Source organism: Balaenoptera ricei, chromosome 9 (genome assembly GCF_028023285.1).
Source record: "Balaenoptera ricei isolate mBalRic1 chromosome 9, mBalRic1.hap2, whole genome shotgun sequence".
Classification (NCBI taxonomy): domain Eukaryota; kingdom Metazoa; phylum Chordata; class Mammalia; order Artiodactyla; family Balaenopteridae; genus Balaenoptera; species Balaenoptera ricei.
Window position 1 is genome coordinate 13,696,138 of NC_082647.1, and position 27,336 is coordinate 13,723,473.

The following is a 27,336-nucleotide window of genomic DNA, read 5'->3' on the forward strand; positions in this document are numbered from 1 at the left end:
TTTTTTCTTTATCTTTAAAAAGAATATTATGAAACCAGTTTCAGTATATTTCAAACAAAAAGTGTATTTTATAAACACTGTTTAAATTTTATTCAGATTGTCTCTTTAAAATATTTTGTGTTCAGAATGTTCTGTGTATCCTGTTTCAAAAAAAAAAAGTATGCAATTTAAGCAGGTGTGATCTGCAGCCATTATTAAGGTTTCAATAAAAGAATTACTCCCTTTAAGAGAGAGGCTGTTTCACAATCTTATTTAAGCCTAAATTGGAAAGTTACTGTCTTTAGACTAGAAAGAACCATATAATTATGGGCAGCTGGGAAAGGAAAGACAAAAAGAAAAATGAAAGGTAGATTTTTAACACTGTCGGTTTTGTGTGCCCTGCATAGCTCTTTCTTTCTCTTTCTTTATTCCTATTTCTGCTTTGCGGAAAATAAGAAAGAGAAGTTATAAGAGAAGGGAACCAAAACTTCTGTGCAGTTACTTTTAGCAGGCTGTGAAAAGGGCAGCATAGGATCATTTTCTTAAGCCAGCCATTCTCTGGAGGGTCCTTAAGACCCTTTCAGAGGTCCCCAAGGTCGTCCTGTGTGAAACTAGATTTTTCTTCATATTCTTTAACACATCAGAGCAGATTGAATGCATAAGCAAATATGTGACTCTAGCTGGCTGCTGTTAAACCAGTCAGAAAGAATTGCAGGGACTTCCCTGGTGGTCCAGTGGTTAAGACTCCACGCTTCCACTGCAGGGGATACGGGATCAATCCCTGGTTGGGGAACTAAGACCCCACATGCCGCACAGCGTGGCAAAAAAAAAAAAAAAAAAAGAATTGCAGTACTATTCTTCTCACTAAACTTTGTTTTTGAAAATACAGTTACTTTTCATTAAAAAATGGGTGATCTATGGTAACATCTAATGACTGTTTTGTTATTTAAATTAATAAATATTTTAACAGTTTCTCAGTTGTTTTAATATGATGAATATCCACAGGTATAATCCACATAAACAGAAGCTTCTTGGGGTTGTCCATAATTTTTAAGACTGAAAAAGAGTCCTGAGACCAAAAAGTTTGAGAATGTCTGCTCCAAGCTGAATACAGGGTGTCCCAAAACTCTTAGTGCAGCTTTAAGCTTTAAATAACTGAATCTGCAGTAAGACTTTGGGACACCCTGCTGGAAATAGAAAAGCTGCAAGGGCTTTCAAAGCCACATTTGCCTAAATTCCCTGAACTTATCCGTAGCAGTTCCATAGAGAGAATTCCAAGGTAGGATTCTGAATTAGTCAAGATACGCCTAGGGTTAAATTTGGCCATGATTTCTTTTAATAATAACTGGCATTAGAGTGGCAAGGTGGGAAGGGGCGGCACTGGACTTGGAGTCAGAAGGTCTGTACTCTCGTGCTCTGTTTGACTCTTGCACGTTTCTTGACCTCCTCCAAGTCTCTCCATCTTTAACATTGGGTTGAACTAGTGGATTTTGAATGCATTTTCTTAGGTTTAGTAATTAGAGTTAGCTATATTTTTTTCTTCAATATATGTTTGTTTTAATAAATATAAACAAGAAGCTAATTAATAATTGTAATCTGGATCTCAGATACCTTTAAGACATATACCATGTAACAAAGATAACAATGTATCCTAAGGGGGAGAGAAATTGCAAAACCTACAATTATAAAGAAACAATTGTTACATGTTTTAAAGGTGTGTTTATTTTAACTAGTGCCGGGAAAGTTAGGCTCAGTCAAGTCTCCAGATTTGTCCTTTTCCAAAAACCTTGGCTTATACAGTTTATAGACTATTATACATGAAGGTTTATATTTTCTTTTAATTTCTTTTTTGTTGATACCTGGGTAGATGGGTTCATCCTTTATTCCATCAAGCTGCGTTTTAAGACAAGAGATTAGTCAGTAGTACACTTAATTGTTGAGTAAAATCCATTTGGGTTGATATTGCCTTCAGAAACAAATATGGTATATCCATAGACTAGGAGAGAAGAGTTTGTTCAGAACCAAAGGTTATGTAATTCTCTGAATTATTTACAATAGTATTCTCAACCTTGCTTTATTTATATCTTAAAGAAGAAAAACTTCTGTGAAAATTTTTACAAATTACTAAATTGAAGATAAATCATGCGTTTCTTATAAATAGATCCCATACGACCTTTCATCAAACCATCTACCAACAACAGTGAGGTAAAACTAAATTTTAAAAGGGTAGTTCTTACACTGTCCCTCACAGAAATTGTGTTCTGGCTTTGAAAATTATGTCTGTATCATAACCAGCCTCTTATATTCTGGCTTGTTCATTACATCACAGTTGTATGTGGTTTATTTTGTGCTGTACTACCAAGAGCAGTTATCAATAAAAAATATGACAAAAGCAAATAGATACAACCTTCTTCACTGCACGCTCCCCCAATCCTTTACTCTCATCTGGATCTCCCACACATCTTTCATCAGTGGTTCTCAACCTTGGTTGGACATTAAAGTCATCTGGGGAACTATAAAAACTCAAAGTTGAAGCTGTTCCCATCCCCAGACTCTGATGGTATATTATTGGGCTAGAATGTAGTCTGGATGTTGAGAGGTTAAAGGCTGCACAGGTGAGTCTGTTTTGCAGGTGAGGCTGGATGCTGTTACTGCCTGCCTTGTGAGATAGCCTGACCTGCCTTACCCTGACCAATAACCAAGAATCTTGTCCCAGGTCTTTCATTTTTGCAGTTAGTCCTGGTTTTGGTATCAAATTAATGTTTTCACAAAGTTTTATTAATACTCTGCAGTTTCTCTAATTTCTTCCAAATGAAACAATACAGAAGATGCAAGGTGAAAGAACTCCTTTAAGCTAATATTTAACCAACTGTTTATTGTATTTCATGTAAACAGCTAATAAGAAATCTAGCTATAGAATACAGTGACTGAAATGTGTGAAAATGTAACAAATATGATTAGGTCTGTATCTTTGCCCAAGAAGCAGCAGCCAAAAGATTCTTTATACCATCTTCTACTAAATCTACCTATTGTCTATTGCTTTTGTTAATAAAGCATCCATAACATATTTATACCGCTTTTGGAGGCAAGAAAGGAGTTTGAGTTTATCAGTCTTAAAATTTTACCATTATTGTCTAAGGTGCCCTGAGATAAGGAGAATCATTTGTACCAATGGGAAAACTTAAATTCTAAGGTGATTACCATAGTGGTTGTGCTACTTCCAAACATCTCATAACAACAGGTCTAGTATTTCTTTCCTGAATCAGGAATGGAAGGTAGGAACTCACTCTTGATAGGGTAAGTCATGGGAAAAATTCAAATGGCAGTGATGGTATTTTGTGCAGAAAGAGGGCAGCTGATAAAATTATAAAATCTTAATAATGTATATGGAATCTCAGCTAGTACTGCCTCTCTCAGAGTTTACAGAGCATTTTTTTAAGTTTATCTTTCATAATCAGTTTTATTTCTTTGGCCATAAATAAGAGAATTGATTACATATTACATGGGTTATTTAATGATAAAAGCATTGTTCTGGGAATTATAATAGTTTGGTTTTCAGTCTTTATTCAGTTGATGTGAAGAATAAACAAGAATATTTTTCTTTTTATGTTCTACCAGGCACCAGAAGTAATCAGAATGCAAGATAAAAACCCATATAGCTTTCAGTCAGATGTATATGCATTTGGGATTGTTCTGTATGAATTGATGACCGGACAGTTACCTTATTCAAACATCAACAACAGGGACCAGGTAAATATTTACCATCTCTTGAGGTTCATTTTTACTGTTTGTAGAAAGGCTCCAGTTCATTGTAGAAAAGAGGTATTGGATCCTGGGTAAGCATGAAGGATAGATCTCTTGATCTTTGTCACCAGTTTAGAACCTTTTGTATACTTTTGGCAGTAATAGCAGCATGTAAGGCCTTTCCTGGAAATACCATGCTTAAGTCTTGTAGTGGAGTGAAACTCCTCATCTTCTGTCTAGAAACTAGAGATGCAATAATGATTATACCTCATGCCTCTTGACCATGGTACAGTTAGAAGAATGAGCTCTGCTGCTACAGCATCTGGGCTTATCCCTTTTGCTCTATCACAGATGTGCTATCTGAGCCAGGTACTCAGCTCTGAACTTCTTTACATCAAATCCTTTTGAAATTATTAAGATTTCTCCATACTTCTTAAATTTTTAAAACTAGGTAAATGAAAGGACTGTTACATCATGCTTTCATTTTTCTGTGGTGAGAATTCAAGTAGGAGGGAATTTTTTACTTCTCTCTTCCTAAAAGTTCCTGTTCTCTGTTCCTTACCTTCCAAAGTATCAACATAGCCTCGTGCAGCTCTTTGCCTTTTCGATCCCAGCCACATTAAATTCACCTAGTCTTTTAATACTGGCCAAGAAAAATGAATTGTCTTTACTGAAATTACCTCATATACCTCAACATTTTAAAAGTGCGTGTGTGTGTGTGTGTGTGTGTGTATGTGTAGAGAGAGAGTTGCAGCAATTACACTGTTAATATATTAGAAAACAATAGTTGACCATATAAACTGTGATTAAATAATATTTATACATTATACTGTGATGCACATGTGAATCACCTGGATAATTTGTTTAAAAAATGGAGATGCTGAAGTAGATTCTGATTCAGTGGGGTGGGTCCAAGCATCTGCATTTTTAATAAGTTTGACAGTTGTTTCTGATACATACCAAAGTTGAGAATCACCAGTGTAAAGAATCTTCAAAAGCATGAATGTTTTATGTGTTTGATCATAACCTCCCAACCTAATGAAATGATAGTTTTTAATGTATAAATATATTACTTCATTTAGTAGTGTTTTGGTCAACAGTTCAACTCTCAGTCTTTTTGGTGATACTAAAGCTTTCTGAAGATACTGAGTAGCTTTCTCACTAAGAACTTATAACTATCATGTGATATCAGAGAAGTAATCTAAGTTGTCATATACTTTGCATATGCTTATTGAATCACCATATGACCCTTACCCAACAGTGGTATTGATTCTCTATTTTGAGAATTTTAAAAATGACTGCCTTTCTACATAAGTCAGCATAAAACTAATTTTTTAAATTGCTGTTTGGTCTTTCTAACTACTTTCATAGCTTAAGAATGTTGGATTATAGCTTTAAGTGTTAAAAAGAAATCTATGACCTGGCTTCTGATGATCTGATCTTTTAAGCCTCCATGAAACTTCGATTCAGGATGGACCAAGATAGCAGCTAAAGAACATAATTGAAACATTGCACTTAGTGTACTTGTGACAGATCCTAGATCACTGAGATGATTGATTTGATGATGGCAGTCTGAAGAACAAGATTGTCTCTAATTTAGCAGCTTCATGTGCTCTGCCTTTTACAGTCTTATTAACTCAGCCATACAGCACAATACCCCATGCCGTGTTTAATTTTCCTATGCATTCTGTTCTTCTAGAGGAATTACGAGGGAATTTTAGTTCAGTTTTAGTTGATTTATCATAGAGACTACAAATAATAAAAATTTATGAACCTAAGATCTGGATGAAATCCATTTGTCAGTAAATAAGTTTATTTTAATAAAATAATAAAGCTATATTATGGAAATAAGTAGTAGTGTCTCCAAAATATGGAAAAAGCCTCCCAGAGTTCTGCACTCATCCACTTCTTGGCATTTTAGGTGATTTGTCCTCCATGGGAGTATAATAAATGATGTGGCAAGGGCTTACTCTCCATGAGAGAAGTAAGTGAGTGACCAACAGAAGGGTAAGGCCTTTACTAGTTAATTCTTTCTGGTAGTATAGTTAGAGCCTTCTGGAATATGCCAGTCTGAAACCAAGTATTTGATGAAGAAAAAGGATATGAAAGAATTATATACTCTTCCCATCATCCCCATTCTACTTCATTACCTTCTAGTCTGCTTTCTTCAAGTGGCGCTTTCCATGGAACTCCCTCTTTTGAATCAGTAACTCTAGTCATCCTCAGTGAAGTAACCCCCAGGTACTGTTCCATCCATCTCCTTGATTTGATTTTTCTTTCTCTCATACTTTGATCTCCATGGCTCTCAGATTGGACTTCCGTTTGAAAATCTAGGAATATTCTTTTTTTTCCGTGGGAGATGGGACAGCTGCTTCATTACCATATAATATGGTAATGACCCATGCCCCTACACTCTCACCCCCCCATAGTCTGAGGTGGCAGGTTTTGCCTGTAAATTCAAGGCAGGACTCTGGTAAAGCAGTGTGATGTAATGGCAGACCTTGGACTCATGACCTGCATGACCTGGCCACTGTACCTCTCTAGGTATCTTTTTTTTTTCAATTATTAAAAATAAGAGAATGAACTAAAGAATTCCTTACAGTTACAAAGATTGAGTTCTTTCCTAAAACAGGTTTCTTAGTTCCTTGAGGGATGACCATCCCTATGTTACTTTGCAGAGTAGCATGACTTTTTACTTCACTTATCCTAGTGCCGAAAGTCTGAGAAATTGCTTTGTCATTTTTCCCCCTCTTTACCATTCTGTTTTGCTCTCTTTCAGTGCAGCTTCTTTACTAAATTGGGATTAATAATGTGCTCAATTAAGCTAGGTATATTGGCTTTTTTTTAATTGGAGCAGACGTGCTGTGTCATCTTAGAAGAAAATAACAGATAACATTTATTATTTCACGTGAATTCCAGTTATCATTGCTATAACAAACCACCTAAAACATAGTGGCTTAGACAAATTGTAAATCTGCAATTTGGGCTTCTCTCAGCGTGGAAGGTTTTTCTCTATTTCACATGGTATTATTGGCTGTGGTAGATTCACTGGGTGTTAAAGGATCTACTTCCAAAAATGGCTCGATCACATACCTGAGAAGGTATGTGACCAGTTAGCCGTGAGCTGGAAGCTTAATCTTGGCCAAGGGCCAGGGGCCTCAATTCTTCTCGACGTGGGTCTTTCTGTGACGACTTTTTCACAGGAAACTTGGACTTTCTCACAGTATGGTGGCTAGGTTCTAAGCACAAGATCTCAAGGAGACAGAAAATGATAATAAGTACCAGTGTCTTATCAACATGCAAATTATTTTATTTTAATAAAAAAATGTTGATATCTACTGTCTGCAAACGCTGTGAGATATAGAAGGATGCAAAGGTGAATAAAACACAGGCTGTGCTCTCAGTTCTGTTGAGGCAGTGCAGGCGGTGCAGGGGGTGATGTTGAGGACGAGCAGACCTGTGCTCCAGTAACACAGAGGAGTGAATGAAGGGGTAGGGATACCAGCAGTGCGGCTGTAGATTGAGAATGACAATAACCAGTCCCAGAATTTCAAACTGAGCTATTGATTTTGTAGTATAAGTGCCACTTGAATTTTCTATCCATGAATTACATTCAGGAAAGACCTTTCCTTTAAGCTTAAATAGTTACAAAGAATGTAATTTCCAGTGTATTATATTGACATTTCAAAAAAAAAAAAAAAAGAAAAGCATTATATCATTCTTTTAAATGTACCAAATAAAATCTAAATGTCATACTGATTTGATTCTTACCATCATCACTTGTTTAAAAAATAAAAAACCTCTTCATTAATTTTTGGAATTTTACATGGCTCTTTTTTTGTCTCTAAATTATTTGTATCCTACTTCCTCCATAGAATTTTTTCCCTAATGTAACATTTTTATGCTCTAAACCCTTTTATTGATCATTCAGATTATATCTCTGCAACAAAAAAATGTGCTTAAATTTAGAATTAAAAAAAATTTTCCCAGTGACTTTAGGCTCTGTTAACTTTTTAAATTCCAAATTATGCTATTAATAATTACTGAATATATAACTGATGAGAATAACATGAGTTTTGATATAAAGAAACAGGTAAAATTTTATTGGAAATGTGTTTCTTTTTTTTTTTAATTCACGTTCTTTTATTTATTTATTTATTTATTTATGACTGTGTTGAGTCTTCGTTTCTGTGCGAGGGCTCTCTCTAGTTGCGGCAAGTGGGGACCACTCTTAATCGCGGTGCGCGGGCCTCTCACCATCGCGGCCTCTCTTGTTGCGGAGCACAGGCTCCAGACGCACAGGCTCAGTAATTGTGGCTCACGGGCCCAGTTGCTCTGCGGCACGCGGGATCTTCCCAGACCAGGGCTCGAACCCGTGTCCCCTGCATTGGCAGGCAGACTCCCAACCACTGCGCCACCAGGGAAGCCCAGAAATGTGTTTCTTAATGAGCAACATGGGGCTTTTGTTTTCTCTTCAGTTCATTTATTTGTGAAAAATATGACTTTTGCTAGAATAAGCTGAGACTTAGTATCAGTCCTTCTCCTAGTTTTATTTTTAAAGAAGTAAGTGCTGAGGAATATTGTTCAAATAAATAAGAATATGGGAAAGTCAGGAGTTTTGTTATAACCACATGCAGAGTTCAGCAGACCACCTTCAGGTTCAGTAATTCATGAAGTCTTATAGAACTCACTGAAAGTTGTTAATACTCACGTTATGGTTTATTAAAGCAAAAGGATACAGATTAAAATCAACCATGGGAAGAGGCACATAGGGCAGAATCCAGGAGAGTTTCACATATGGAACTTCCAGTGGAATTGTGGCCAGCACTAAATTCTCCTGGCAGTCATGCGTGACAACGTGCAGGAAGTATTGCCGACCAGGGAAATTCACTGGAGCCTTGAGTTATTGTTGGGCCTCAGTCACATAGATAACAATTGACCACCTCTGTTGTTGATCTTAGTTTTTAGCCCCTACAGAGGTCAAGCTGATACCATATAACTTAAAGCCCCCTCTGTAGAATCACATTGATAGCATAGACTATCTGACATGACCTTAGACTCCCAGATAAACAAAGGCACTCTTACCAGGCAGGACATTCCAAGGGCTTAGGGATTACCTCCCAGGAGCCAAAGGCAAAGGCCAGCCCTCTCTTTGGGCAAGATTAATTCTTTACCGTAACCATATCACTGCTTATTTGAACTCATTTCTATAGCATACCAAAAATTATATAATAACTTGTCATTTAAAATTATTTTAACAATCAGCTGACAATTCAGTTAATTTTGCTGAAAGCAAAGAATTGGAAACCACCTGTCTTGCAAAGGGATTTGCTACCCATTCATTAGAGTCCAGTTAGACCAATATTTGGAAGCGTCCCTTTGGTACCCTCAGCAGTGTTACACCCTGACGCAGTGTGCACGGTAGTTAAATTCCATATAGGTAAAAGGTGTGCCTTTTGTAAAGTGGGAGAAGGGCAGTTGTGACAGAGGAGATGGAAAGGAGGTTAAACTTTACACCTTCACTTTAGTGGTGCTTGGGCAAATCAGCTTATAGTTAAATAAGGGTTATTACAGCACCAAACAAGAAATAACATAAAATAGAATATCAAACTTGACTGTTCTTAAAATTTATCAGTTCTACCCTGTAACCGGGGATCTCTGACTGGCTCTCTCCACCTTAGCCTCTAGTCTGTCCCTATTGAACCTATTCCCTCTAAGATCAAAACGCCTCTCTCTTCTGTGACACCTAAGACTGCTAACATCTGTCTCTGCCCACTTCAAAAGAACCACAAGTCAGAAAATTAGAAATGTAAGAAATCAGAAAAATTATAAATCTCTGTACCCAGGGAAGACAGGCTTTTTACTTTATTAAACATAAGATTTTAGTTCCCAGTAGCTTTACCTTCCCTCGGGAGGAGGCTCTGATTCTCAGACTTATATAACTAAATGCCCCATTAGAGTTTCCTCAACAAAAGAATTTAAGATTCAGATGCCAAAACAACTGTTAAAAAGGTTAACTATTTTGGTTCAGTAGAAGAGGCACGACCCCGATCTGTGTTTCGGAATGATTACTATCAGTGGGAAAATGGATTGGATAAGGGGAGACTGGAAGCATGCGGAGTAGTTAGGAGACCTTTGCAGCAGTCCAGGCGCCACGAAGATTTCACCTTGCAGCACATTAAGTATTGATTCCCCACAGTCTATGGTATATAGGAATCAGGGTACTAGTAGCATTGTGTTTTTTAACTTTCTATTGAAGTGTAACGTACATACAGGAAAGTACATGTCATAAGTGCACAGCTTGTTGAATTTTCAATGTTTATATATTTTTCAACTTATCTACAAGGTTATATGATTTGCCTTTTTTTTCCTCCCCAGATAATTTTTATGGTGGGACGAGGATATCTATCTCCAGATCTCAGTAAGGTACGGAGTAACTGTCCAAAAGCCATGAAGAGATTAATGGCAGAGTGCCTAAAAAAGAAAAGAGATGAGAGACCACTCTTTCCCCAAGTAAGAAAAAGCTTTGTGTTACCTAGAAGGATAGACTAATATGCTGATGCAGATTTTTAAGCACTTTTTAGAGCACAGTTTGTATTTTACGGATTTGGATTCCATGGGATTATGTGCAGACTCCAGATAAGTAAACACATAAAGGTGATTTTATAAAGGTTGAACAGTGGTACACCTAAAAACTTAGGATCCCAATACAAAATATTCAGAAAGATTTTGCTTTTGTCTAGCAGTTCTCAAACTTCTTGGTCTCAGAACTGTTTTCTACACTTAAAAATTGTTGAAGAACCCCAAAGACCTTCTGTTTATGTAAGTAGTAATTCCCATTTTAGAAATTAAAAATACGTTTTTTTAATATTTATTTATAAATTTATTTAAACATAATAAAACCATTACATGTTAAATAATGTTTTTATGAAAAATAGTTATATTTTCCCAAACAAAAAGTATTTAGAGAAAAGTGGCATTGTTTTAGACTTTTTGCAAATCTCTGCAAAGAGAAGATAGCTGGATTCTCTGCTTTGCATTCATTATGTTGCAATATCTTACATTATATAGCCTCTGAAAACTCCACTTACACTTGTAAAATAATGACAGTAAAAAAGGGAAATAATATCTTAGTGCTAGTATAAAAATAGTTTTTCTACAGACTACACTTTGTGCACTGCTACCTTTACTCTTCTTGAAGGTAAAATAAACAGGTTGCAAGCATCCCTTTAATGTTAGGTTTTTCTGAGGGGCATTTTTACCTGGGGCAAAAAGAAAAGGCAACTGTTGGTACTGTCTGCCGTTCTCTGATTCTTGGAAACTTTCCATTGTTTTTTATCTTTTCAAGTTGGAAGGCTAAAGCCCTCAATTTAATAATCTTTCATAAGCCTCATGAACTGGAACTAAGTACCTGAACAGTCTTAGAAAGTTTAGCTGTAGTAGATATTGTAATATAAATTCGGTGTTTTATAATGCCTAGAAAATCATGATAGCGCTGTATAAATCTGTCCTGATGAGTCAGTACAGTTTTCAGGTGGGAAGTGCTGACTCCCATAACTCAGCTACCATAATTTACTGACGTGGTCCTTTGTGAACGCTCTCAGTCCTAGCTCAGTTTCTTAGAAGTCAGTGTTACGGGAACGTGTGACTCTTTTATCCCTATCTAAAGAATTAAAGATAGAATCTGTGCTTTTAACAAGTCTCTCAGGGGCTTGTCCCAGAGCAGGGAGGGGAGGCTGAATGGCTGCATGGGTAGTTGTATGTTTTACATATTGGAATTCTGCGTTACTGTTCCTTTGAGGAAGAGTTGGGGTTTTTTTAACCCAGAAAACCACTGGTTTAAGACCATCAAAGTAAACGACCGGTATTGTTGGCCACTGTGAGCAGGACTCTGCACCATGTTCTCTTTTCACATCCCAGGTGCTAGGGTTTCCTATTTAACGTGGTTGATGTACATTAATAATGCAGATTATATCCTTAGGCTTACTTTTCAAATGGTATTAAAAGGGACAAAATGGTCATATTTCTTAATATAAGTAATATTTTATTCTTTTCATGGTATCAGAAAATGAAATTCATATATGAGTATTCCAGATTATTAAAGGCTGCCCCTTTTATTTTTAAATTTTCATTACAGGATGTCTCTTCACTCCATACACAAACATAAATTTCAGATGGCTAAAGGTTTATATGTAAAAAACAAAACTATAAAATAACAAATCATTTTTATAACCTTAAGGTAGGAAAGGCTCTCCTAAGCAAGAGGCAGAATCCAGAAGTTATAAAGGAAAAGGTTAGCAGGTATGACTACATGAAACATTTTTAAACTTCTATATAGTAAAAATAATATTGAAAGAAAAACACTGAGAAAAATAATTGTAGCATGTATAATAAAGAGTGTTTATGTTATACAGAGGACTCCTACAAATCCATAAGTAAAAGGTAATCAAAAGAAAATCAACAAAGAATATGCACTGGTGATTCACAAAAGAAGTACAAATGCTGAATGAACTTAAGCACAGGATGTTAGGAATAATAACATCAGTGATAATCAGTAAAATGCAAAGTCACAACTGTGAAATACATTTTGATTTTGTCTCTGAGATTGACAATATCCAGCATTGGGAACAATGTTGGGAAGTAAGGAAGGAATGTTGGTAAGAATGTAAATTGGTTTGACCTTTTTTGAAAGGACTTGGTAGACGCCATAAACTTAAAATATATATACCTTTTGCTCTGGTAATTCCACTCCTGAAAATCTATGCTATATGCTACAGAATCTGCCCCCACAGGTATCCAGATAAAGACTGTTAACTGTAATTGGAAAAATTAAAGACATAAAGATCAAGGTATCTCTCTGTAGATGGCTTGGATGTCAGTGAGGGGAAAAGAAAGCAACGCAGAAAAATGTGTACTGTGATACCACTTTAAATGGTGGTGAGGGAGGGGATGGGCTCTGTTTTCATATGTGCATGTTTATGCATAGGAAAGGTCCAGAAGAAAGTATAGACTCTTTAACAGTGGTTACCCCTGGAAGGTAGGATTCATACTTTTCTGTATTTGAATTTTTATTTGTGTGTTATGCTTATAATTTTAAAAATTTTGTAACATTGCTTCTTTGCCTTCTTATACTAATCATTATACAGATTACAGTTTAACTTTAAAAAAATTTTTGGTAGCTGAGAAAAATAATAATAGTAGTATATAATGTGTATAATACTACTATATAGTATATAATCATAGTAGTAGTAATAATGGCTGCTAAAGTTTTATTGAGTACTTACTATATACCAGGCATTGTGCCAAGCCCTTTATATGTATGTTTCATGCATTATCATACTGTATGCCTTCAAGAGTCATAACCTGTTTCTTTGTACCTTAAAAATGTGCTGTATTTCTACATTTTGTGCATTGGTGTCTACTTGTAGAGTTTTCCTGTCTTTTCTTTCACTTATGGGTATTCATCTGTCACTTCTCACTCCTGTGGCACTGGCTTTCTGGGTCATTGGGGCCCTGTTTTTAATTATGTGTGTGTAAGACATTTCCCATTACTAAATTTCTTTAAAGAATAAGTTGCTCTAATGGTTCTGTTTATGAAGGTATATAGTGCTTTAGTTATTTATGCTCCATCTTCTTCCCAAAAGGGACTTGTGGTCTGTGAGAAATAGGCATATAATTGGTTTTAAAATTTTTTATTATTTACTGTTTCAAGGCTGGCAAATGATCTAAAATTATAAAATGTAAAGAAAAGCTAACTATGGGTTACCTTTCCCATTCAGTTTATAGAGAGTAAAGCTGTAATAGTTTGGTAATTTTCTCTTCTTTTTAAGGAAAAGTATCAGTTTCTTTAGTATTTTCCAGGCATTTGGGATAATAGTGAAAACAATGTATTATAAGATTTCATATGCTTTCTTGTAGAGTATAATGGGACTCTTAAAGATTAACACCACCTAGATTTTCATCATTCTTTCTTTTTTTCCTTTTTTTCTTTTTTTAGATTCTCGCCTCTATTGAGCTGCTGGCCCGCTCATTGCCAAAAATTCACCGCAGTGCATCCGAACCCTCTTTGAATCGGGCTGGCTTCCAAACAGAGGATTTTAGTCTGTATGCTTGTGCTTCTCCAAAAACACCCATCCAGGCAGGGGGATATGGTGCGTTTCCTGTCCACTTAACAAACTAAATGAGTGACAGAGTGTAGGACGGTAGGGACAAAGGAAAGTGAACATATGTTTGCTTATATATTTGTTAAATTGAATAGGATATTCTTTTTTTTTAAGGTGAACAAAAGAACATGTATTTTTTAAAGACTGGATATAATTGTTTTGCCAATCTAAAATTCATACTTAGCATTAGATTTTCAACATCGAAGGGTTTTTGAAGTTCTCAGACATTGATGAAAATTCACAGTACCTTTTCCAGAGGTTTTACTTCCCGTTCCAAGTTTCTTTTGTTTACTTGGTTATTCTAATTATTAAACTTTCCTCACTCACCTTTTGCTGTTAGCTGTCCCGCGTCCATTAGGGGCTCCAAGAACAACGCTGCACCTGTGTGTGTGATGGCAGGTGGGAAGCTGACAGTAGGTTAGGCTGTGTTAGTGAGGGTAAACTGAACAGGTCTAATTAGGAGTCACTAAAATTGAATAAGCTTATTTTTATTCTTAATATTTTTTCTTATAACTATTTCTTTTTGTTAATACAGTTTGGAAAATATAGTTGTCCTTTATTCCCCTAGAGCAGTATAAATTATGGGTGCAGGTAACCAGAGATATTGCTGAGTGGCATGTTTGACATGAGTAACATGGTTTAACTTTGGATTTTTAGTTAATATTTCTTTATATGTTAAGGATGTCTTACACAGTGCAGAAGTCGAATTTCCTTACAAATGCATTGTCTCCTCTTCCTTCCAAAAAGTTCCACAGAATTCTGTGGAATTCTGTAGGTTTGTTTTGTTCTTCTTTTAGATAACTGTGGTTGCCAAACAACCAGGTAATGGATTTTTTAAAAATTATTATTATTTTAGGTTATACTCACCTCTCATGATGCATATTAGCAATGACTTATCCATGTGTCTCATAAAATGTCTGTCCTCCTTATTGTGAATGTATGAATTGTTTTTTTTTATTCCATGGTGTGTGTGTGTGTATGTATGTGTGTGTGTATATATGTGTATGTGTGTATATATATATATATATACACACACACGTTTAGCACTTTCTAATGCTTACACTTTCTTATGTAGAAAATAACTGTAATGTGGCAGTCAGTATATTCTTACTGTGAACCAGAATCTTACCGGGAATCAAAAGTGAAAGAAGCAGCATTGCTGTCATCAAAGAAATCACCGTCTCTACTTCAGAGTCAGCCTAGGGACCAAAGCCAGCCTCTTAAATACATCTTCATTTACTCAGTTTGGAACTGTGATGATATTAAATATAACTGACAGTTCCAAGGTTATTCAGTGATAAGTTTGGCATACCTTGTGCCCCTCATTTGGGTATCTTAAGATAAATAATGCCATTCATGTTTTTAGAAATCAATTCATGACTTTGAATGTAGGAAGAGTAGTGAAAAAGAATGTTTATTGTATTTTAAAAAATGAGAATAAGAAAGTCATAAAAGAATGTGACTTATTCAGAAACATCAAAGTGTGTGATTTCTAAATCTTCCAGTGACGCTAAAGGTGTGATTATTAGTAACTATTAGATTGGGTTTTATTTGTTCACAAATTGAATAACAAGCATGTAGCTAACAAAGTTTTTACAGATTGACTTGGTCTGTGGAATGCTCAAAGGTTTGGGCATTTTGAGGCACAAGAGTCAAAGGATCTTTTTATTGAAGAGCTCTTTCATAATTCCTCAGCATACTTTCTTCACTTTTATCTTCCTTTCTTTGTTCACTCTCTTTTTTTCCCCCCAACACTACCCACACTAAATACTACCCAGCTCCCCACATCTGCATTTGACACTTTTCCTTCCTTTCTTTACCAGTCTCCTTTGCCAGAGGGCATTTGCTAAACTCTTAAAACTGCTCAGAAAACTCATTATACCAGGGTTCCCCAGCCCCTGGGCCGCACAGCAGGAGGTGAGTGGCAGGCAAGCGAGCGAAGCTTCATCTGTATTTACAGCTGCTTCCCATCGCTCACATTACCACCTGAGCTCCACCTCCTGTCGGCATTATGGTGAATTGTATAATTATTTCATTATATATTACAATGTAATAATAATAGAAATAAAAGTGCACAATAAATGTAATGCGCTTGAATCATCCTGAAACCATTCCCCCGACCCCGTCCGTGGAAAAATTGTCTTCCACGAAACCGGTCCCTGGTGCCAAAAAGGTTGGGGACCACTGCATTATACCATCCCATTGACATTTGAGCATGCCTTCAAAGGACTGCATAGTAATTCTCTTCTTTCCAAATTGGGCACACTGGAAATGTTATTGGGAGAACATTAAAAATAGAGCAAGTGAAATATATAAATAACATGGATCTGGAGAAGTAGAAAGCATTAGAATGATACATGGTAGTTTCCCTTTCTGTTGTTGCTGTTTGTCTGTTTGATACTGAGTTTTAGATGTATTCTCCAAATAAGAAAAACATTATTTTCCTAACCATATGTAGAGTTAATCTTTTTGACTAAGGAATTGAAACAGAAAGACATTCCTTCTCTTGCAACTGACGGCTTCTTTCCTGAAACCTGAAGCCTCAGATATTTTCATTAAAGTTGATATCCTTCTTCAGAAGGCAGCCTTTTTATAAAATTTGTTTTACATTTTAAAAGTTTTACTAGTCAGTGATGAGGAATGAGGTTTGTCTGATTGGTTTTAAGTAGTTTAGGGATCACAGCATTTAACTCAAATACTTCAGGTTTGTTTGTTTTCAGATATTACAGGATTGTACCAACCATTTAAATACTAAACCAGCAGTTAAAGTCATTCTCTCTAAAATAGTGACTATTTAACACACTTGCTTATTAAATGGCCTTTCTCTCAAGTGGATCACTCGCAATTTAAGGACATGATCTGCCCTTTTTTTTTTTTTTTAAGTGTTATGAAGAGTATTTCATGACTAAAACATTTTGTCAGTTATAGTCTTATTTGAGAATTACTGAACATTTCTATGGTACTTTTTCTTTTACTAAATATTTCATCTCTCCTGTGATCATTTCTCTAAGAATTTTAAGAAGTCCAGTGTGTCTCTGCCAGAATGTTTCTCATCCTTTAGAAACTGCCTGAAAGGTCACCACAAAGAAAGAATGGGACTTACTCTAGTTTCAAATGACTGCCCCCCTACATCGAAGACAGGGATTTATTTATGTACAAAATAACGTGTTAGATTTTTCACAGCATATTTAATCTTTAAGGAATTATTTATCAAATTATATGTGTAACAGCCACTGAAATACATTTAATTCTAGAATTAAAGGTGATTACTTAGTAATATCTTAAAACTAGTTAATCAAGTCCTTAGCTTTCAAATAAACAAAGCATGATATTTGAGGTGTCTGAAATCTTGGGATCTTCCCAAGTGTTCTCCTCCCCGTTCCTAAATAAAGTCAAATGGAAAATAGAGCTTAGGTTATCCTTAGCCAAAAAGGAGGTTATTTAAAAAGTTTCATTTTGGCCTCTGATTGATTTTTTGGTTAATAATTAAATTATTTTAAAGTCAGAATATCTAGATGTTTCACTTCAAATAACTTCACACAAGCAGAGTTGGCTCTTACCTCAAATAAAATAGGGTAGGAGTTGGGATAGTAGAGATTTCCTGATATGCAAGAAGGAATAAGCAAGAAAAAAAAAATTTTTTTTTCCAATAGCAGATCCATCTCCTGTTACCCCTGTCTTTTCCTTAAATTTTCTGTGATTTCAGGGACGTATGTAGAAGGAGTTTTATTTTATTGATCTCTAAACTATGAGTCCTTTTTGTCTTTTTTTTAACCCCCCCCCCCCACCCGAAGTCTGATTATGAAAAGAACCACATTCCATTAGAAGCAGTAGACTCTGGTAGCATGATCCTTAGTGTTTGCTTTATTGGTATTTGATTTGGAGTTTGTTGGCAAGATTTTGTGCTTTGGGGGGTTGTTTTGTGTGTTTGTATTTTTAAGGCTAATATTTAAGTTTGTAGAGAACACTGCAATGAAATGGAGTGTCTAATTGTAATAATGAGTAGGAAACATCTGAAGATTTTTTTAAGTTATTTTTAACATGGTATATAAGATTTGGGCTTAGAGTTTATCATTTTCTGATATTTTCTCACTTAATGAATTCTAGCCATTTTTTATAAAGATTTCTGTTAAGCAAATCCTGTTTTCACATTGGCTTCCTTTAAGGGGTTTTAGGTTCTGTTAGATACAGTGACTACTCATAAAGACTGTTGAAAATTGCTTTTAAAAAATGTATTAAAATACTTCTGAAAAAAATAGCAACCATAAAACCATAAGCAAAGGTAGTAAGGATGTTTATGTATTTCTAGAGTCTCTGTTAACATAATAGCCTCCTATGATTATGCTCTAAATGTTTTACTCTCCAAGGTCTTAGTAATTTTACTTTTTTTTTTTTCTTCCAATCAGTGCCAATTTCCCCAGTTCTTTTAACTTTAAATATGAAGGGTAATAAATCTTTTACCCTTCCTTGATCTTTTGACTCAAAATACCTTGGTTAATTGTTTGTTAAAAGGAATCCTTAGATGGAAAGAGATAGTTTCACTATCTGCAGTCCAATTAGTAGTTGTATTCAGAGCAGGAAAGCAAATTATTAATTATTGAAAATCATTTAGGGGGTCTGCTAATTGTTAAGACCTTGGACTTTGGAGTCAGCACCCGGCTTTACATTCCAACTCTGCCATTTTCTGGCTGTGAGATTTCTGGCAAGTTACTTAAAATCCCAGCTTGCTCCTCTATAAATTAAAGAGAAGTAATAGTACCTACTTCATAGAGTTATTATGAGGATCAGATGCAAATGTGTATAGTGTTGAGTGAGGCATCTGGTATACTATAATAGACACTCGAGTAGTTGCTAATATTATCAGCATACAATCTGAGGGTTCAGTCAGCCAGTCATTAGCAATCCGTTGTTTGTTGAAACATGCCAGTTTTCTCTAATACACCAGTTGAAATCAAATAGCAATCAGAAAACAGATAGATTATTCCTCGGTTAAACAGTGTATTCATATAAGTGATTGCTTGGGTCCTCATCAGAAGCTCTATTATGGAAAAAATGACCTTAAGGCTCACTAAATTCTGATAGCTGTCAGTTATCAACCAACCCCCAGAAATTAACTGTGGTGTATTTAATAAGAGGAACCCTAGTTTGAAGTAGAAGCTGTGGACAAAATAGTAGGTGAAAAATAATGGCATGAAGCCCCCAAATTCAGTAAGCTAAAAGAGTGTAGTACCTCAAAGGGTCTTTGTGGTTAAAAAAAATTTTATGCTGAGAATAATGTTCATTGACATGTGCCTATAAGTAATTTTTTGGTAGTTTAAAAGGTGAAATGAACTACAAATGGGAGAGGTCTGAACTTTCTTTCCTTCATTCAAATGTGTGATGTGGACAGATCATTTGACCTGTGAATTTTATCTTTTACAAAATGAGAATAATTCCTGCTTCTTCCTTCCTAATAGTGGCATTATAATAATGAAAATGAGTTGATAATTTAGGGGGAAAGTGTTCTACAAATCAGCCTTACTATTTTACCGTCCGTTACTGAGAAATTTTGTTCATTGGAACTGTTTCAGCTTGATTAGAATCATAGCATGTAAAACCCAACTGGGAAATTATCTACAGACTTAATATCCTATATAAGTTGTCTTCTTTCATGGTTTCAGCCGTTTTTGCTTTTAAATTAGTGATGTCGTTGCTAGATTTGTAACATATAGCTCGTCACCTTTCAGTGAGGTTTCCGTGAGGCTTTTCTGTGTCTCCAGGTTATTTGAGATAACTTTTTTAAAATTAGCTCTTGTCCTCCCTCTACAGGAGAATTTGCAGCCTTCAAGTAGCCACACCATCATGACAGCATCTACTCTTATTTAAGTCTTGTGTTCGTACAATTTGTTAACATCAAAACACAGTTCTGTTCCTTAACTCTTTTTAAAGATAAAAATTTTCAATGCATAAGCTGGTGTGGAACAGAATGGAATTTCCCATCCAACAAAAGAGGGAAGAATGTTTTAGGAACTAGAATTCTCTGCTGCCAGTGTTTCTTCTTCAACACAAATACCACGTGCATACAAGTCTGCCCACTCCCAGGAAGAAAGAGGAGAGACCCTGAGTTCTGACCTTTTGATGGTCAGGCATGATGGAAAGAAACTGCTGCTACAGCTTGGGAGATTTGCTCTGGAAAGTCTGCCAGTCAACTTTGCCCTTCTAACCACCAGATCAATATGTGGCTGATCATCTGATGGGGCAGTTGCAATCACCAAGCCTCGTTCTCTTTCCTGTTCTGGGATTTTGTTGTGGAGCTCTTTCCCCTAGCCACCACTGGTTAATTTCTGAGGGATGGAACAAAAATGCAGCATGCCCTTCCTGTATGGTGCATGTTCAGTCCTTGATAAATTTTCACCAAAATGAAGCTATTTTATTTAAATGGAGGGTGAGAGATGAGGAGGTAGGTTTTGGTGTAGAGGAAAAGGGAATGCTGCATCTTTTTCCTGACCTGCTGGGTCTCTGGCCTTTGTTTCCTCGCTCACGCAGGCTCTGCCTGGCGGGCAGACTGGAAGCTCTGGCGCACATTGCCTTCTTTTCCCATTGGGTCCAGCAATGAAGACGAGTGTTTGGGGATTTTTTTTCTCCACTATGTAGCAAGTTCTCAGGAAAATACAATTGATATCTTCCTCCTAAGCTCTTCCAGTCACCAAGTACTTATGTGGCTACTTTGTCCAGGGCACAAAATGCCTGTATCTAATTAAAAGCCTACAAAACTGCTTGATAACAGTTTTGAATGTGAGACATTTATGTAATTTAAATGTAAGGTACAAGTTTTAATTTCTGAATTTCTTCTATTATATTTTTATTAAAAAGAAAATAATTTTCAGATTTAATTGAATTGGAATAAAATAATACTTCCCACTAGAATTATATATCCTGGAAAATTGTATTTTTGTTATATAAACAACTTTTAAAGAAAGATCATTATCCTTTTCTCTACCTAAATATATGGGGAGTCTTAGCATAATGACAAATATTTATAATTTTTAAATTAATGGTACTTGCTGGATCCACACTAACATCTTTACTAATATCTCATTGTTTCTTCCAACTAACTCCTGCACTACATCCTACATTTTCTTTCTAGTCTTTGATCTAGCATATGCAACCTCAAATAAAAATGGTGGTGTCTCCATTCATTCTCCTCCTTCCTTTTTTCCCAAGCCTGGTCTTCAAAAGGTTGGTTAACTTTGGCAGCCGAGTCCCCCTGGCAGAGAATAGAGCAATTTTAGGTGTATTGGGACTGAGGGAGGATGTGAAAAGCCTAACATCAGTTGTTTTTATAGAAAGAACTGCTGTGGTGTTAAGAACCTTGTTCCTTATCTTTATAAATGGGGAATATAACCTAGTCGTAACTTCCCTTGACCTTTACTAAAGTGTGGTATAAATCACAGTAGTAGCAAAGAAAGTGACTCTGGATGTATTAATGGCAAATACCCCCCTTATCATGAATCTGGACTCTGTTATCAAGATTTAGGAATGTAAATCAAATGTACCTAGCCCAACCAAGCTATATAGTGAAGGACCTGAAAGAAATTAGACAGGACCTATAAAATAAATCAGGGAATTAGAAATTACTTAAAGTTTTCAAATTGTAAATTGCCCCGCTATTTTTCAGCCTACTAAAGCTTACTGTCATTAGATGATTTCTTGCTACGTTACCTATATTCAGAGGAAGGCCTGTTGAAAATTCCATGGACTTGTAAAAGATTGTCCCAGTAAAATGGGAAATAATCCTCACGTTATTAACGAGTTTGAAAAGCAGTGTGTTCTTAAGTCTTTCGTGAGCAGAGCAGTATCTTACAAAATTGAGAAATTGCAAAAATGAAAATGATTTGTGCTGATTTGAAGAGCATCTTGTGTGCATAATGCTGCCTCTCTTTTAAAAGCATTGTTTATTTTTCTTTTTAAATATGTCCCCATAGATGCTTTTGAACATGCTTGTGTTACCTTTTCCAAGATTGGAGAGACCTGGGCTTGAACAGTAGGCGTGTCCTGCCGGAGCGTCTAGTGCAGGACTCCCTCCCTGAGCACAGCAGGAGCTAGTTATGGAGGGAGCTTAGCATTGGCGTTTTCAAAACAAAATTCAAGGTGATACACTGTTTTCTTCCCTTTCTTTTTAGAATAGATTGCTATCTCATTTGAAAAATCTCATTTCTTAAATGAAGCTGTGCCCAGAAGCCAGGCTCAGGGTATTCTTGAGAGATTTGTATAGAGCCCTCAAAAAATAAAAATTTTAGCATTTCCCTTTTCTTCCTTTTCTCCATTAAATACTTTTTCTCTAGTTTACAAATGGCATGGAAAAGGAATTTCCCCTGAGTTTTACATGCTTTTTTTGATGCTTAGACTACAGATAGACTTGAGCTCCTAAGAGAATACAAGGAAAGAACTCCTTGTTTGTTGTGCAGTGCACTTTATGAGTAGTTTGTATTGATATTATGTGGCTGCTTTACTGACGAGCTTGTAAGGCTGTACTTATCTGTCTTTCCTGTAAGGCAGCTGCAGTGCCTTCTGTAGTGTATTTTATTTTGGATAAGGAGAGGTGACACCTGAAAAATTTCAGAGCAACCATAAAAGATTGTTTTAAAGTATGTAGTATTCCTGATGGACTTTTTCATCATTAAACTAGTCTAGGGTCTAAACTTTTACCACTGAAATAATATTGACCAAAAAGTAATTTATAAAAGGGATTTGTGAATAGAAAATCCACTGTAATCATTTGTACTTAAGTGCACTCTTAAAAGAAGATTCTGTCTCGCTGTCAAATTCTGGTTCCTTGACATCCAATCCCTGGTTGTGTTTGCGATCTGGTAGGACATGCTGAGGCAAGCTAGAAGATAAAATCCCATATACTTTAGTATACGTGTTATATTTATGTCAGTGTTGGAGAAGGAAGAGCAGTTACTTAGTAATAAAGATCGAGACTTCAACACTGTCAACCTGAAACTTTGTAAATATTTCCTAAATTCTTGTTTGGTGCGGTCACAGCTCTTTATCACACAATGTTATCTTTTACTCATCAGGCAATTTTGGAACTGCTGCACGCCCCTCCTCAGATCTCACCTGCCCCTCCCGTACATTCACCTCTCCAGCCTTGTGCACGCCTCATTTAGCTTTACTTTGAAACACATTGCAGGGTTCAGGTGACCTCTTCAAAAACTACCTCCTCAGAATGAGGTAATGAATAGTAATTTATTTTAAAATATGAAAAGTCAGGAGCTCTAGAACATGAAGATGATTTAAGATTTTAACTTTTATGTGTACTTGTATTTGAGCATTCTCATTTTGTCCTAAAGGGCATTATACATTTAAGCAGTAATACTGAAAAATGTAGCTCAGAGTATCTGAATGTTGTTGAAAGTGGTGCCAGAATCTGTTTAGGGGTACGTTTCAGAATTTTTAACCTTATATCGGTTGCATGAAATTAAATAGTTAATGGTAACACTTCACTAACGGTGATATAATTTTAATTTTTGGTAGGCTTAGCAAGACAGTACATCTTCATAATGAGTTAGCCGCAGTTTCGTCACGTGCACAGATGCTCCTGTAGAGAGACTGCGCAGTTAAGAGGGTAGAATGATGACCCATTTTGCAAGATTCTCTTCTTTGTCCAAATTGGCATTCTTTGTGCTAGAATATCAGCACTTTGAGACTAGCGGTTTCAACCATTAGACTATTGAAAAGCAAAACAAACAAAAAAACCATAGCCAGACATGGAAAGTTTACTGTGAGTATAAACAGCAAATAGCTTACAGGTCATACATTGAAATGGTGTAGGTAAGGCTCTAGAAAAATACCTTGACAATTTGCCAAATGATCTTACTGTGCCTTCATGATGCAATAAAAGCTAAAATTTTAGCAGAAATCAGTGATTTGTGAAGAGAGCAGCCACCCTGGTCTAACTCAGCTGTGTTACTATTTTTTAGCGTGCAATTTAGACTGCAAAGATAAATGCACTAAAGAGTTTATAGCCAAAATCATGTTTAAAAAAATGAGAAAACACACAGGTAAATTTTCAGTGAACAAAATTATTTTTTTAAAGCACATAATCCCTAGTATAGTCAGATATATTTATCACATAGAGCAAATAGGTTGAAATCATAATTCAGTGACATTTCTAGAGAAACTTTTTCTACTCCCATATGTTCTTCAAAGCATGGAACTTTTATATAACAGGAATGTTTGACAGACATTTTAAGAAATTGCTATAGTTTAGGGTTGAAGTACTATATGCTGGGCAGCAGTCATACGTATTAACTAGTGAAAAAGGTGAAATTAACATATAGGACAGAATTTGATTTTCTCAGTTCCCAGAGTACTGCTGCCAACCTACACACTGATTTTCCAGAGTTTGAAATATAAACTTGCCTCTCAGGATTTGTTTGGAAATAAGTGGGACTGTCTTGCTAATGCTGTTCAAGGTGCTCTGGGGGCCAGGTGGAATCTCCAGGGGCTCCTCTATGAGGGGACATATGGCTGGCGGGTGTGAACTGGACACACTCCATGGTGTGCTTCTAGTATCTTGATTCCTCGTCACCCCCAAGAAAGGCTTCAGCAAGTTCTCTAGACGTTTCACTAAGTATTACTAATGCCCGTAGGTTGTTGAGCACCCGAGGGGTGCAGGAGCATCACTGCCTGATTGTATAGTGGCCCCCAGAGGAGAATGAAGTGGCCAGTGTACTCGTATTCCATGTTGCTAGCTCTGGTAAATTGAAAATACTGGTAAGATTTTTGTTTTATTAGTACTCTAGAGAGTAAGCTTTGTTTTGTTGTTTGAAGATAATCAATTTTCACTTCTGTTTGGGAAAACATTTAAATTGAATTTCAGTCCTAAATTTTGCCAGTTGTGGTAATTAACAGTTTCTGTCAGGTGTTTTTAAGGTAGAAGAGGACAGAAACGTAAGTCCTAAAATCTTAAATTAAAGTAACAGTGGTTTATTTTAGAACGCTTAGGGGTGGTTAGTCTCTACCTCAAAAAATTGAGTGTATCTTTTATTTCAGTATCCACAATTTCAACTGTTGTTCTTGTAATACTTTTTTTTAACCTTTTGACCCCCTTTACCCAACTGTTAACTTAGTCTTATTAATTACTAAATCAGTTTCATTAAAATGTTTAATTTTATTTAGCAGTTTTGACTAATTACAATGATATAACCAGTTGTGCATGAGGACACAGCCAGTGAGTGTATCTGGGTTATTTTGTGATGCTTTTTTTTCTTAAGAATTCTGTAGATTGAAGTACTCTTTGAAAACAAAGAACTAAAATACGTTTATTCATGTTAGCATAAAAGATGATTTGTGCAAACCATCGGCTTCTCCTGGCAGGCTGAGCACATTGTCCAGCACCCACGAGTGGCTGGTTCTCATCACAGAATCTATGTAGGGAATCGGGCATGAAATTCACTGAAGAGATAGAGCAGAGGAAGTGTTCTGTTTACAGGAGTGGAGATAGGGCTTATGAGTAAGTTGCTTAGTAAGTTGGTTTTGTTTTGAGAATTATTGTGTTACATTTGTGTGTTAAGCTTTTTTTAACCCACTTGTGTTTTGGTGGAGTATGTGTTACATAAGAGGAAAGGTCAGACTAGCATAAGCAACAAAGCTCACAGTCTAGGCACAGGTGTAGACAAAATGGACCAAAATGGGAGGGGGGAGGGTATGGGAGTAAGTCTAGGGGTAGGGAAGAATTGATGTGAGGGTGGGAAATAAACTATAATTACCTGAAATAAAATGTAAGAGTGCAATAAGTGTGCTTTTTATTCTAAGCTGTGAACGGGTTTTTTAAAAAATCATTCCTTCCTAATACATTTGCCTGTGTTCTGTAGCTGATTAAAACCAGCTATGTAAACATATAATGCCTTTTTATTCATGTTAATTACCAACATAAATGGCTAACCTTTATGTCTTATTTATCTTCATGTTATGTTAGTTTACATACAGGGGTGTGTATGTGTGTGTATGCTGTAAATTTTCCCTCCTTCATTTGAAAATGCCTTTGTTGGGTCCTCTGTGTTTCCTTTGGCCATGCCACAGGTTATAGTCTCAGCTTGGCCTTCATATCGCCTGATTTGAAGGACTCTATCACAGTGACATAGCTCATTCATTTGTTGTACACTCTGACCCTTTCCTCACTCAGCAATTGCTGTTTCTTCTAAGATAGGAGTGTACAACTATGAGGAGATTGAAATTAACTGTTTAACATATGTCCCTTTGAATTCTATTTAGTAGTTATGATTGCTCTTTGGTTTGGACCAAGAAAAAGGAAATCCGCCCCCCCCCCTTTCACTTATTTCTCGGTTTGAGGACAATTCTTCTATAAGAGAGAAGAAAGGGAAATCCTTCATGTTTTAACTGCAGTGAGTTAATGGCCCCTGGTTTACTCCAAACCTTATGGCGATTCACATTCACATTCCTCTCCTCTCTTGCGGCCAGAGGTTTGGGTTTAGTTCACTTCAGTTCCGCTCAAGCATTGAAAAGGTTCTCATGGAGTCTGGGGTGTGCCCAGTGAAAAGATGGGGACTTTTTACTTGTCCACAGACCTCTCTATACCTGCTTTGCGAAAATTACAAAGGAGTAACTATTTTTAAAGCTTATTTTTCAATTCATAAAAAAAGACATTTATTTTCAGTCAAACGGATGATGTTTCCCTCTTGTCCCTTAATCCTCAGTGTTTGCTTGAATTTTTTTTTTTCAATTCTTCCCCATCCCCGCTTCTTGATACTTTGGGTTCTCTTTCCTGCTCAGGTCCTTTCATTTGTACTTCGGAGTTTTTCTCATGTAAATTTGTACAATGGAAAATATTGTTCAGTTTGGATAGAGAGCATGGAGAATTTTAAAAAAAGATAGCTGAAATTCAGATTGAAGAAATTTATTTCTGTGTAAAGTTATTTAAAAACTCTGTACTATATAAAAGGCAAAAAAGTTCTATGTACTTGATGTGAATATGCGAATACTGCTATAATAAAGATTGACTGCATGGAGAAGTCTTTATCATTTTTCTAGCACTGTCACATTCAATAATGGAAGTAGGGCTTTTGACAGTCAGTTCTATCAGGCAGTGGAGGGACTAGGAAGTGTACATTGTTTCCAGTTACTGCTTGGTGGGCAGAGGTACTTACATGAGAAATATTTTAAAAGTAACTTGTCAAGATGAATACCTAGTACATTGCACGGGCTACACTCTTGTAGTAGAGAGTTTTTTGTCTGGTGTTGGTGGTGATCCTCAAGCATTTTATGATGCTGTGATCTGACTGTTCCCCTCCAGTGGCTCAAATGAAGTGTGTGCTGTAATAGAGTCGTTTAAGTAGTAGTCTGTAGAAGCTCCCTCTTCTGAACTTTGGTATCTTTCAAACTTTTTTGACACAACTTCCGGTAATACATTTTCTATAGGAACACAGACAGTACACACAAATAC

At 36.1% G+C, this 27,336-nt stretch overlaps 1 protein-coding gene across 8 annotated transcripts in view; it reads left to right on the forward strand.

The window, feature by feature from the left end:
• BRAF (B-Raf proto-oncogene, serine/threonine kinase) overlaps positions 1 to 26,894 on the forward strand; it is a 158,848-nt gene extending 131,954 nt beyond the window's left edge. For 2 of the 8 annotated variants that reach the window (XM_059933215.1, XM_059933218.1), the window contains 4 exons: positions 3,598 to 3,729; positions 10,102 to 10,236; positions 13,721 to 13,874; positions 19,695 to 26,894. In XM_059933215.1, the coding sequence (XP_059789198.1) occupies positions 3,598 to 3,729; positions 10,102 to 10,236; positions 13,721 to 13,874; positions 19,695 to 19,717 (444 nt within the window). In that variant the 3' untranslated portion in view covers positions 19,718 to 26,894. Of the gene's footprint in view, positions 1 to 3,597; positions 3,730 to 10,101; positions 10,237 to 12,709; positions 12,761 to 13,720; positions 15,267 to 19,694 lie in introns of those variants that run through there. The other 6 variants (XM_059933212.1, XM_059933219.1, XM_059933211.1 and 3 more) reach the window with 6 other exon arrangements.
• Positions 26,895 to 27,336: the final 442 nt, after the last annotated feature.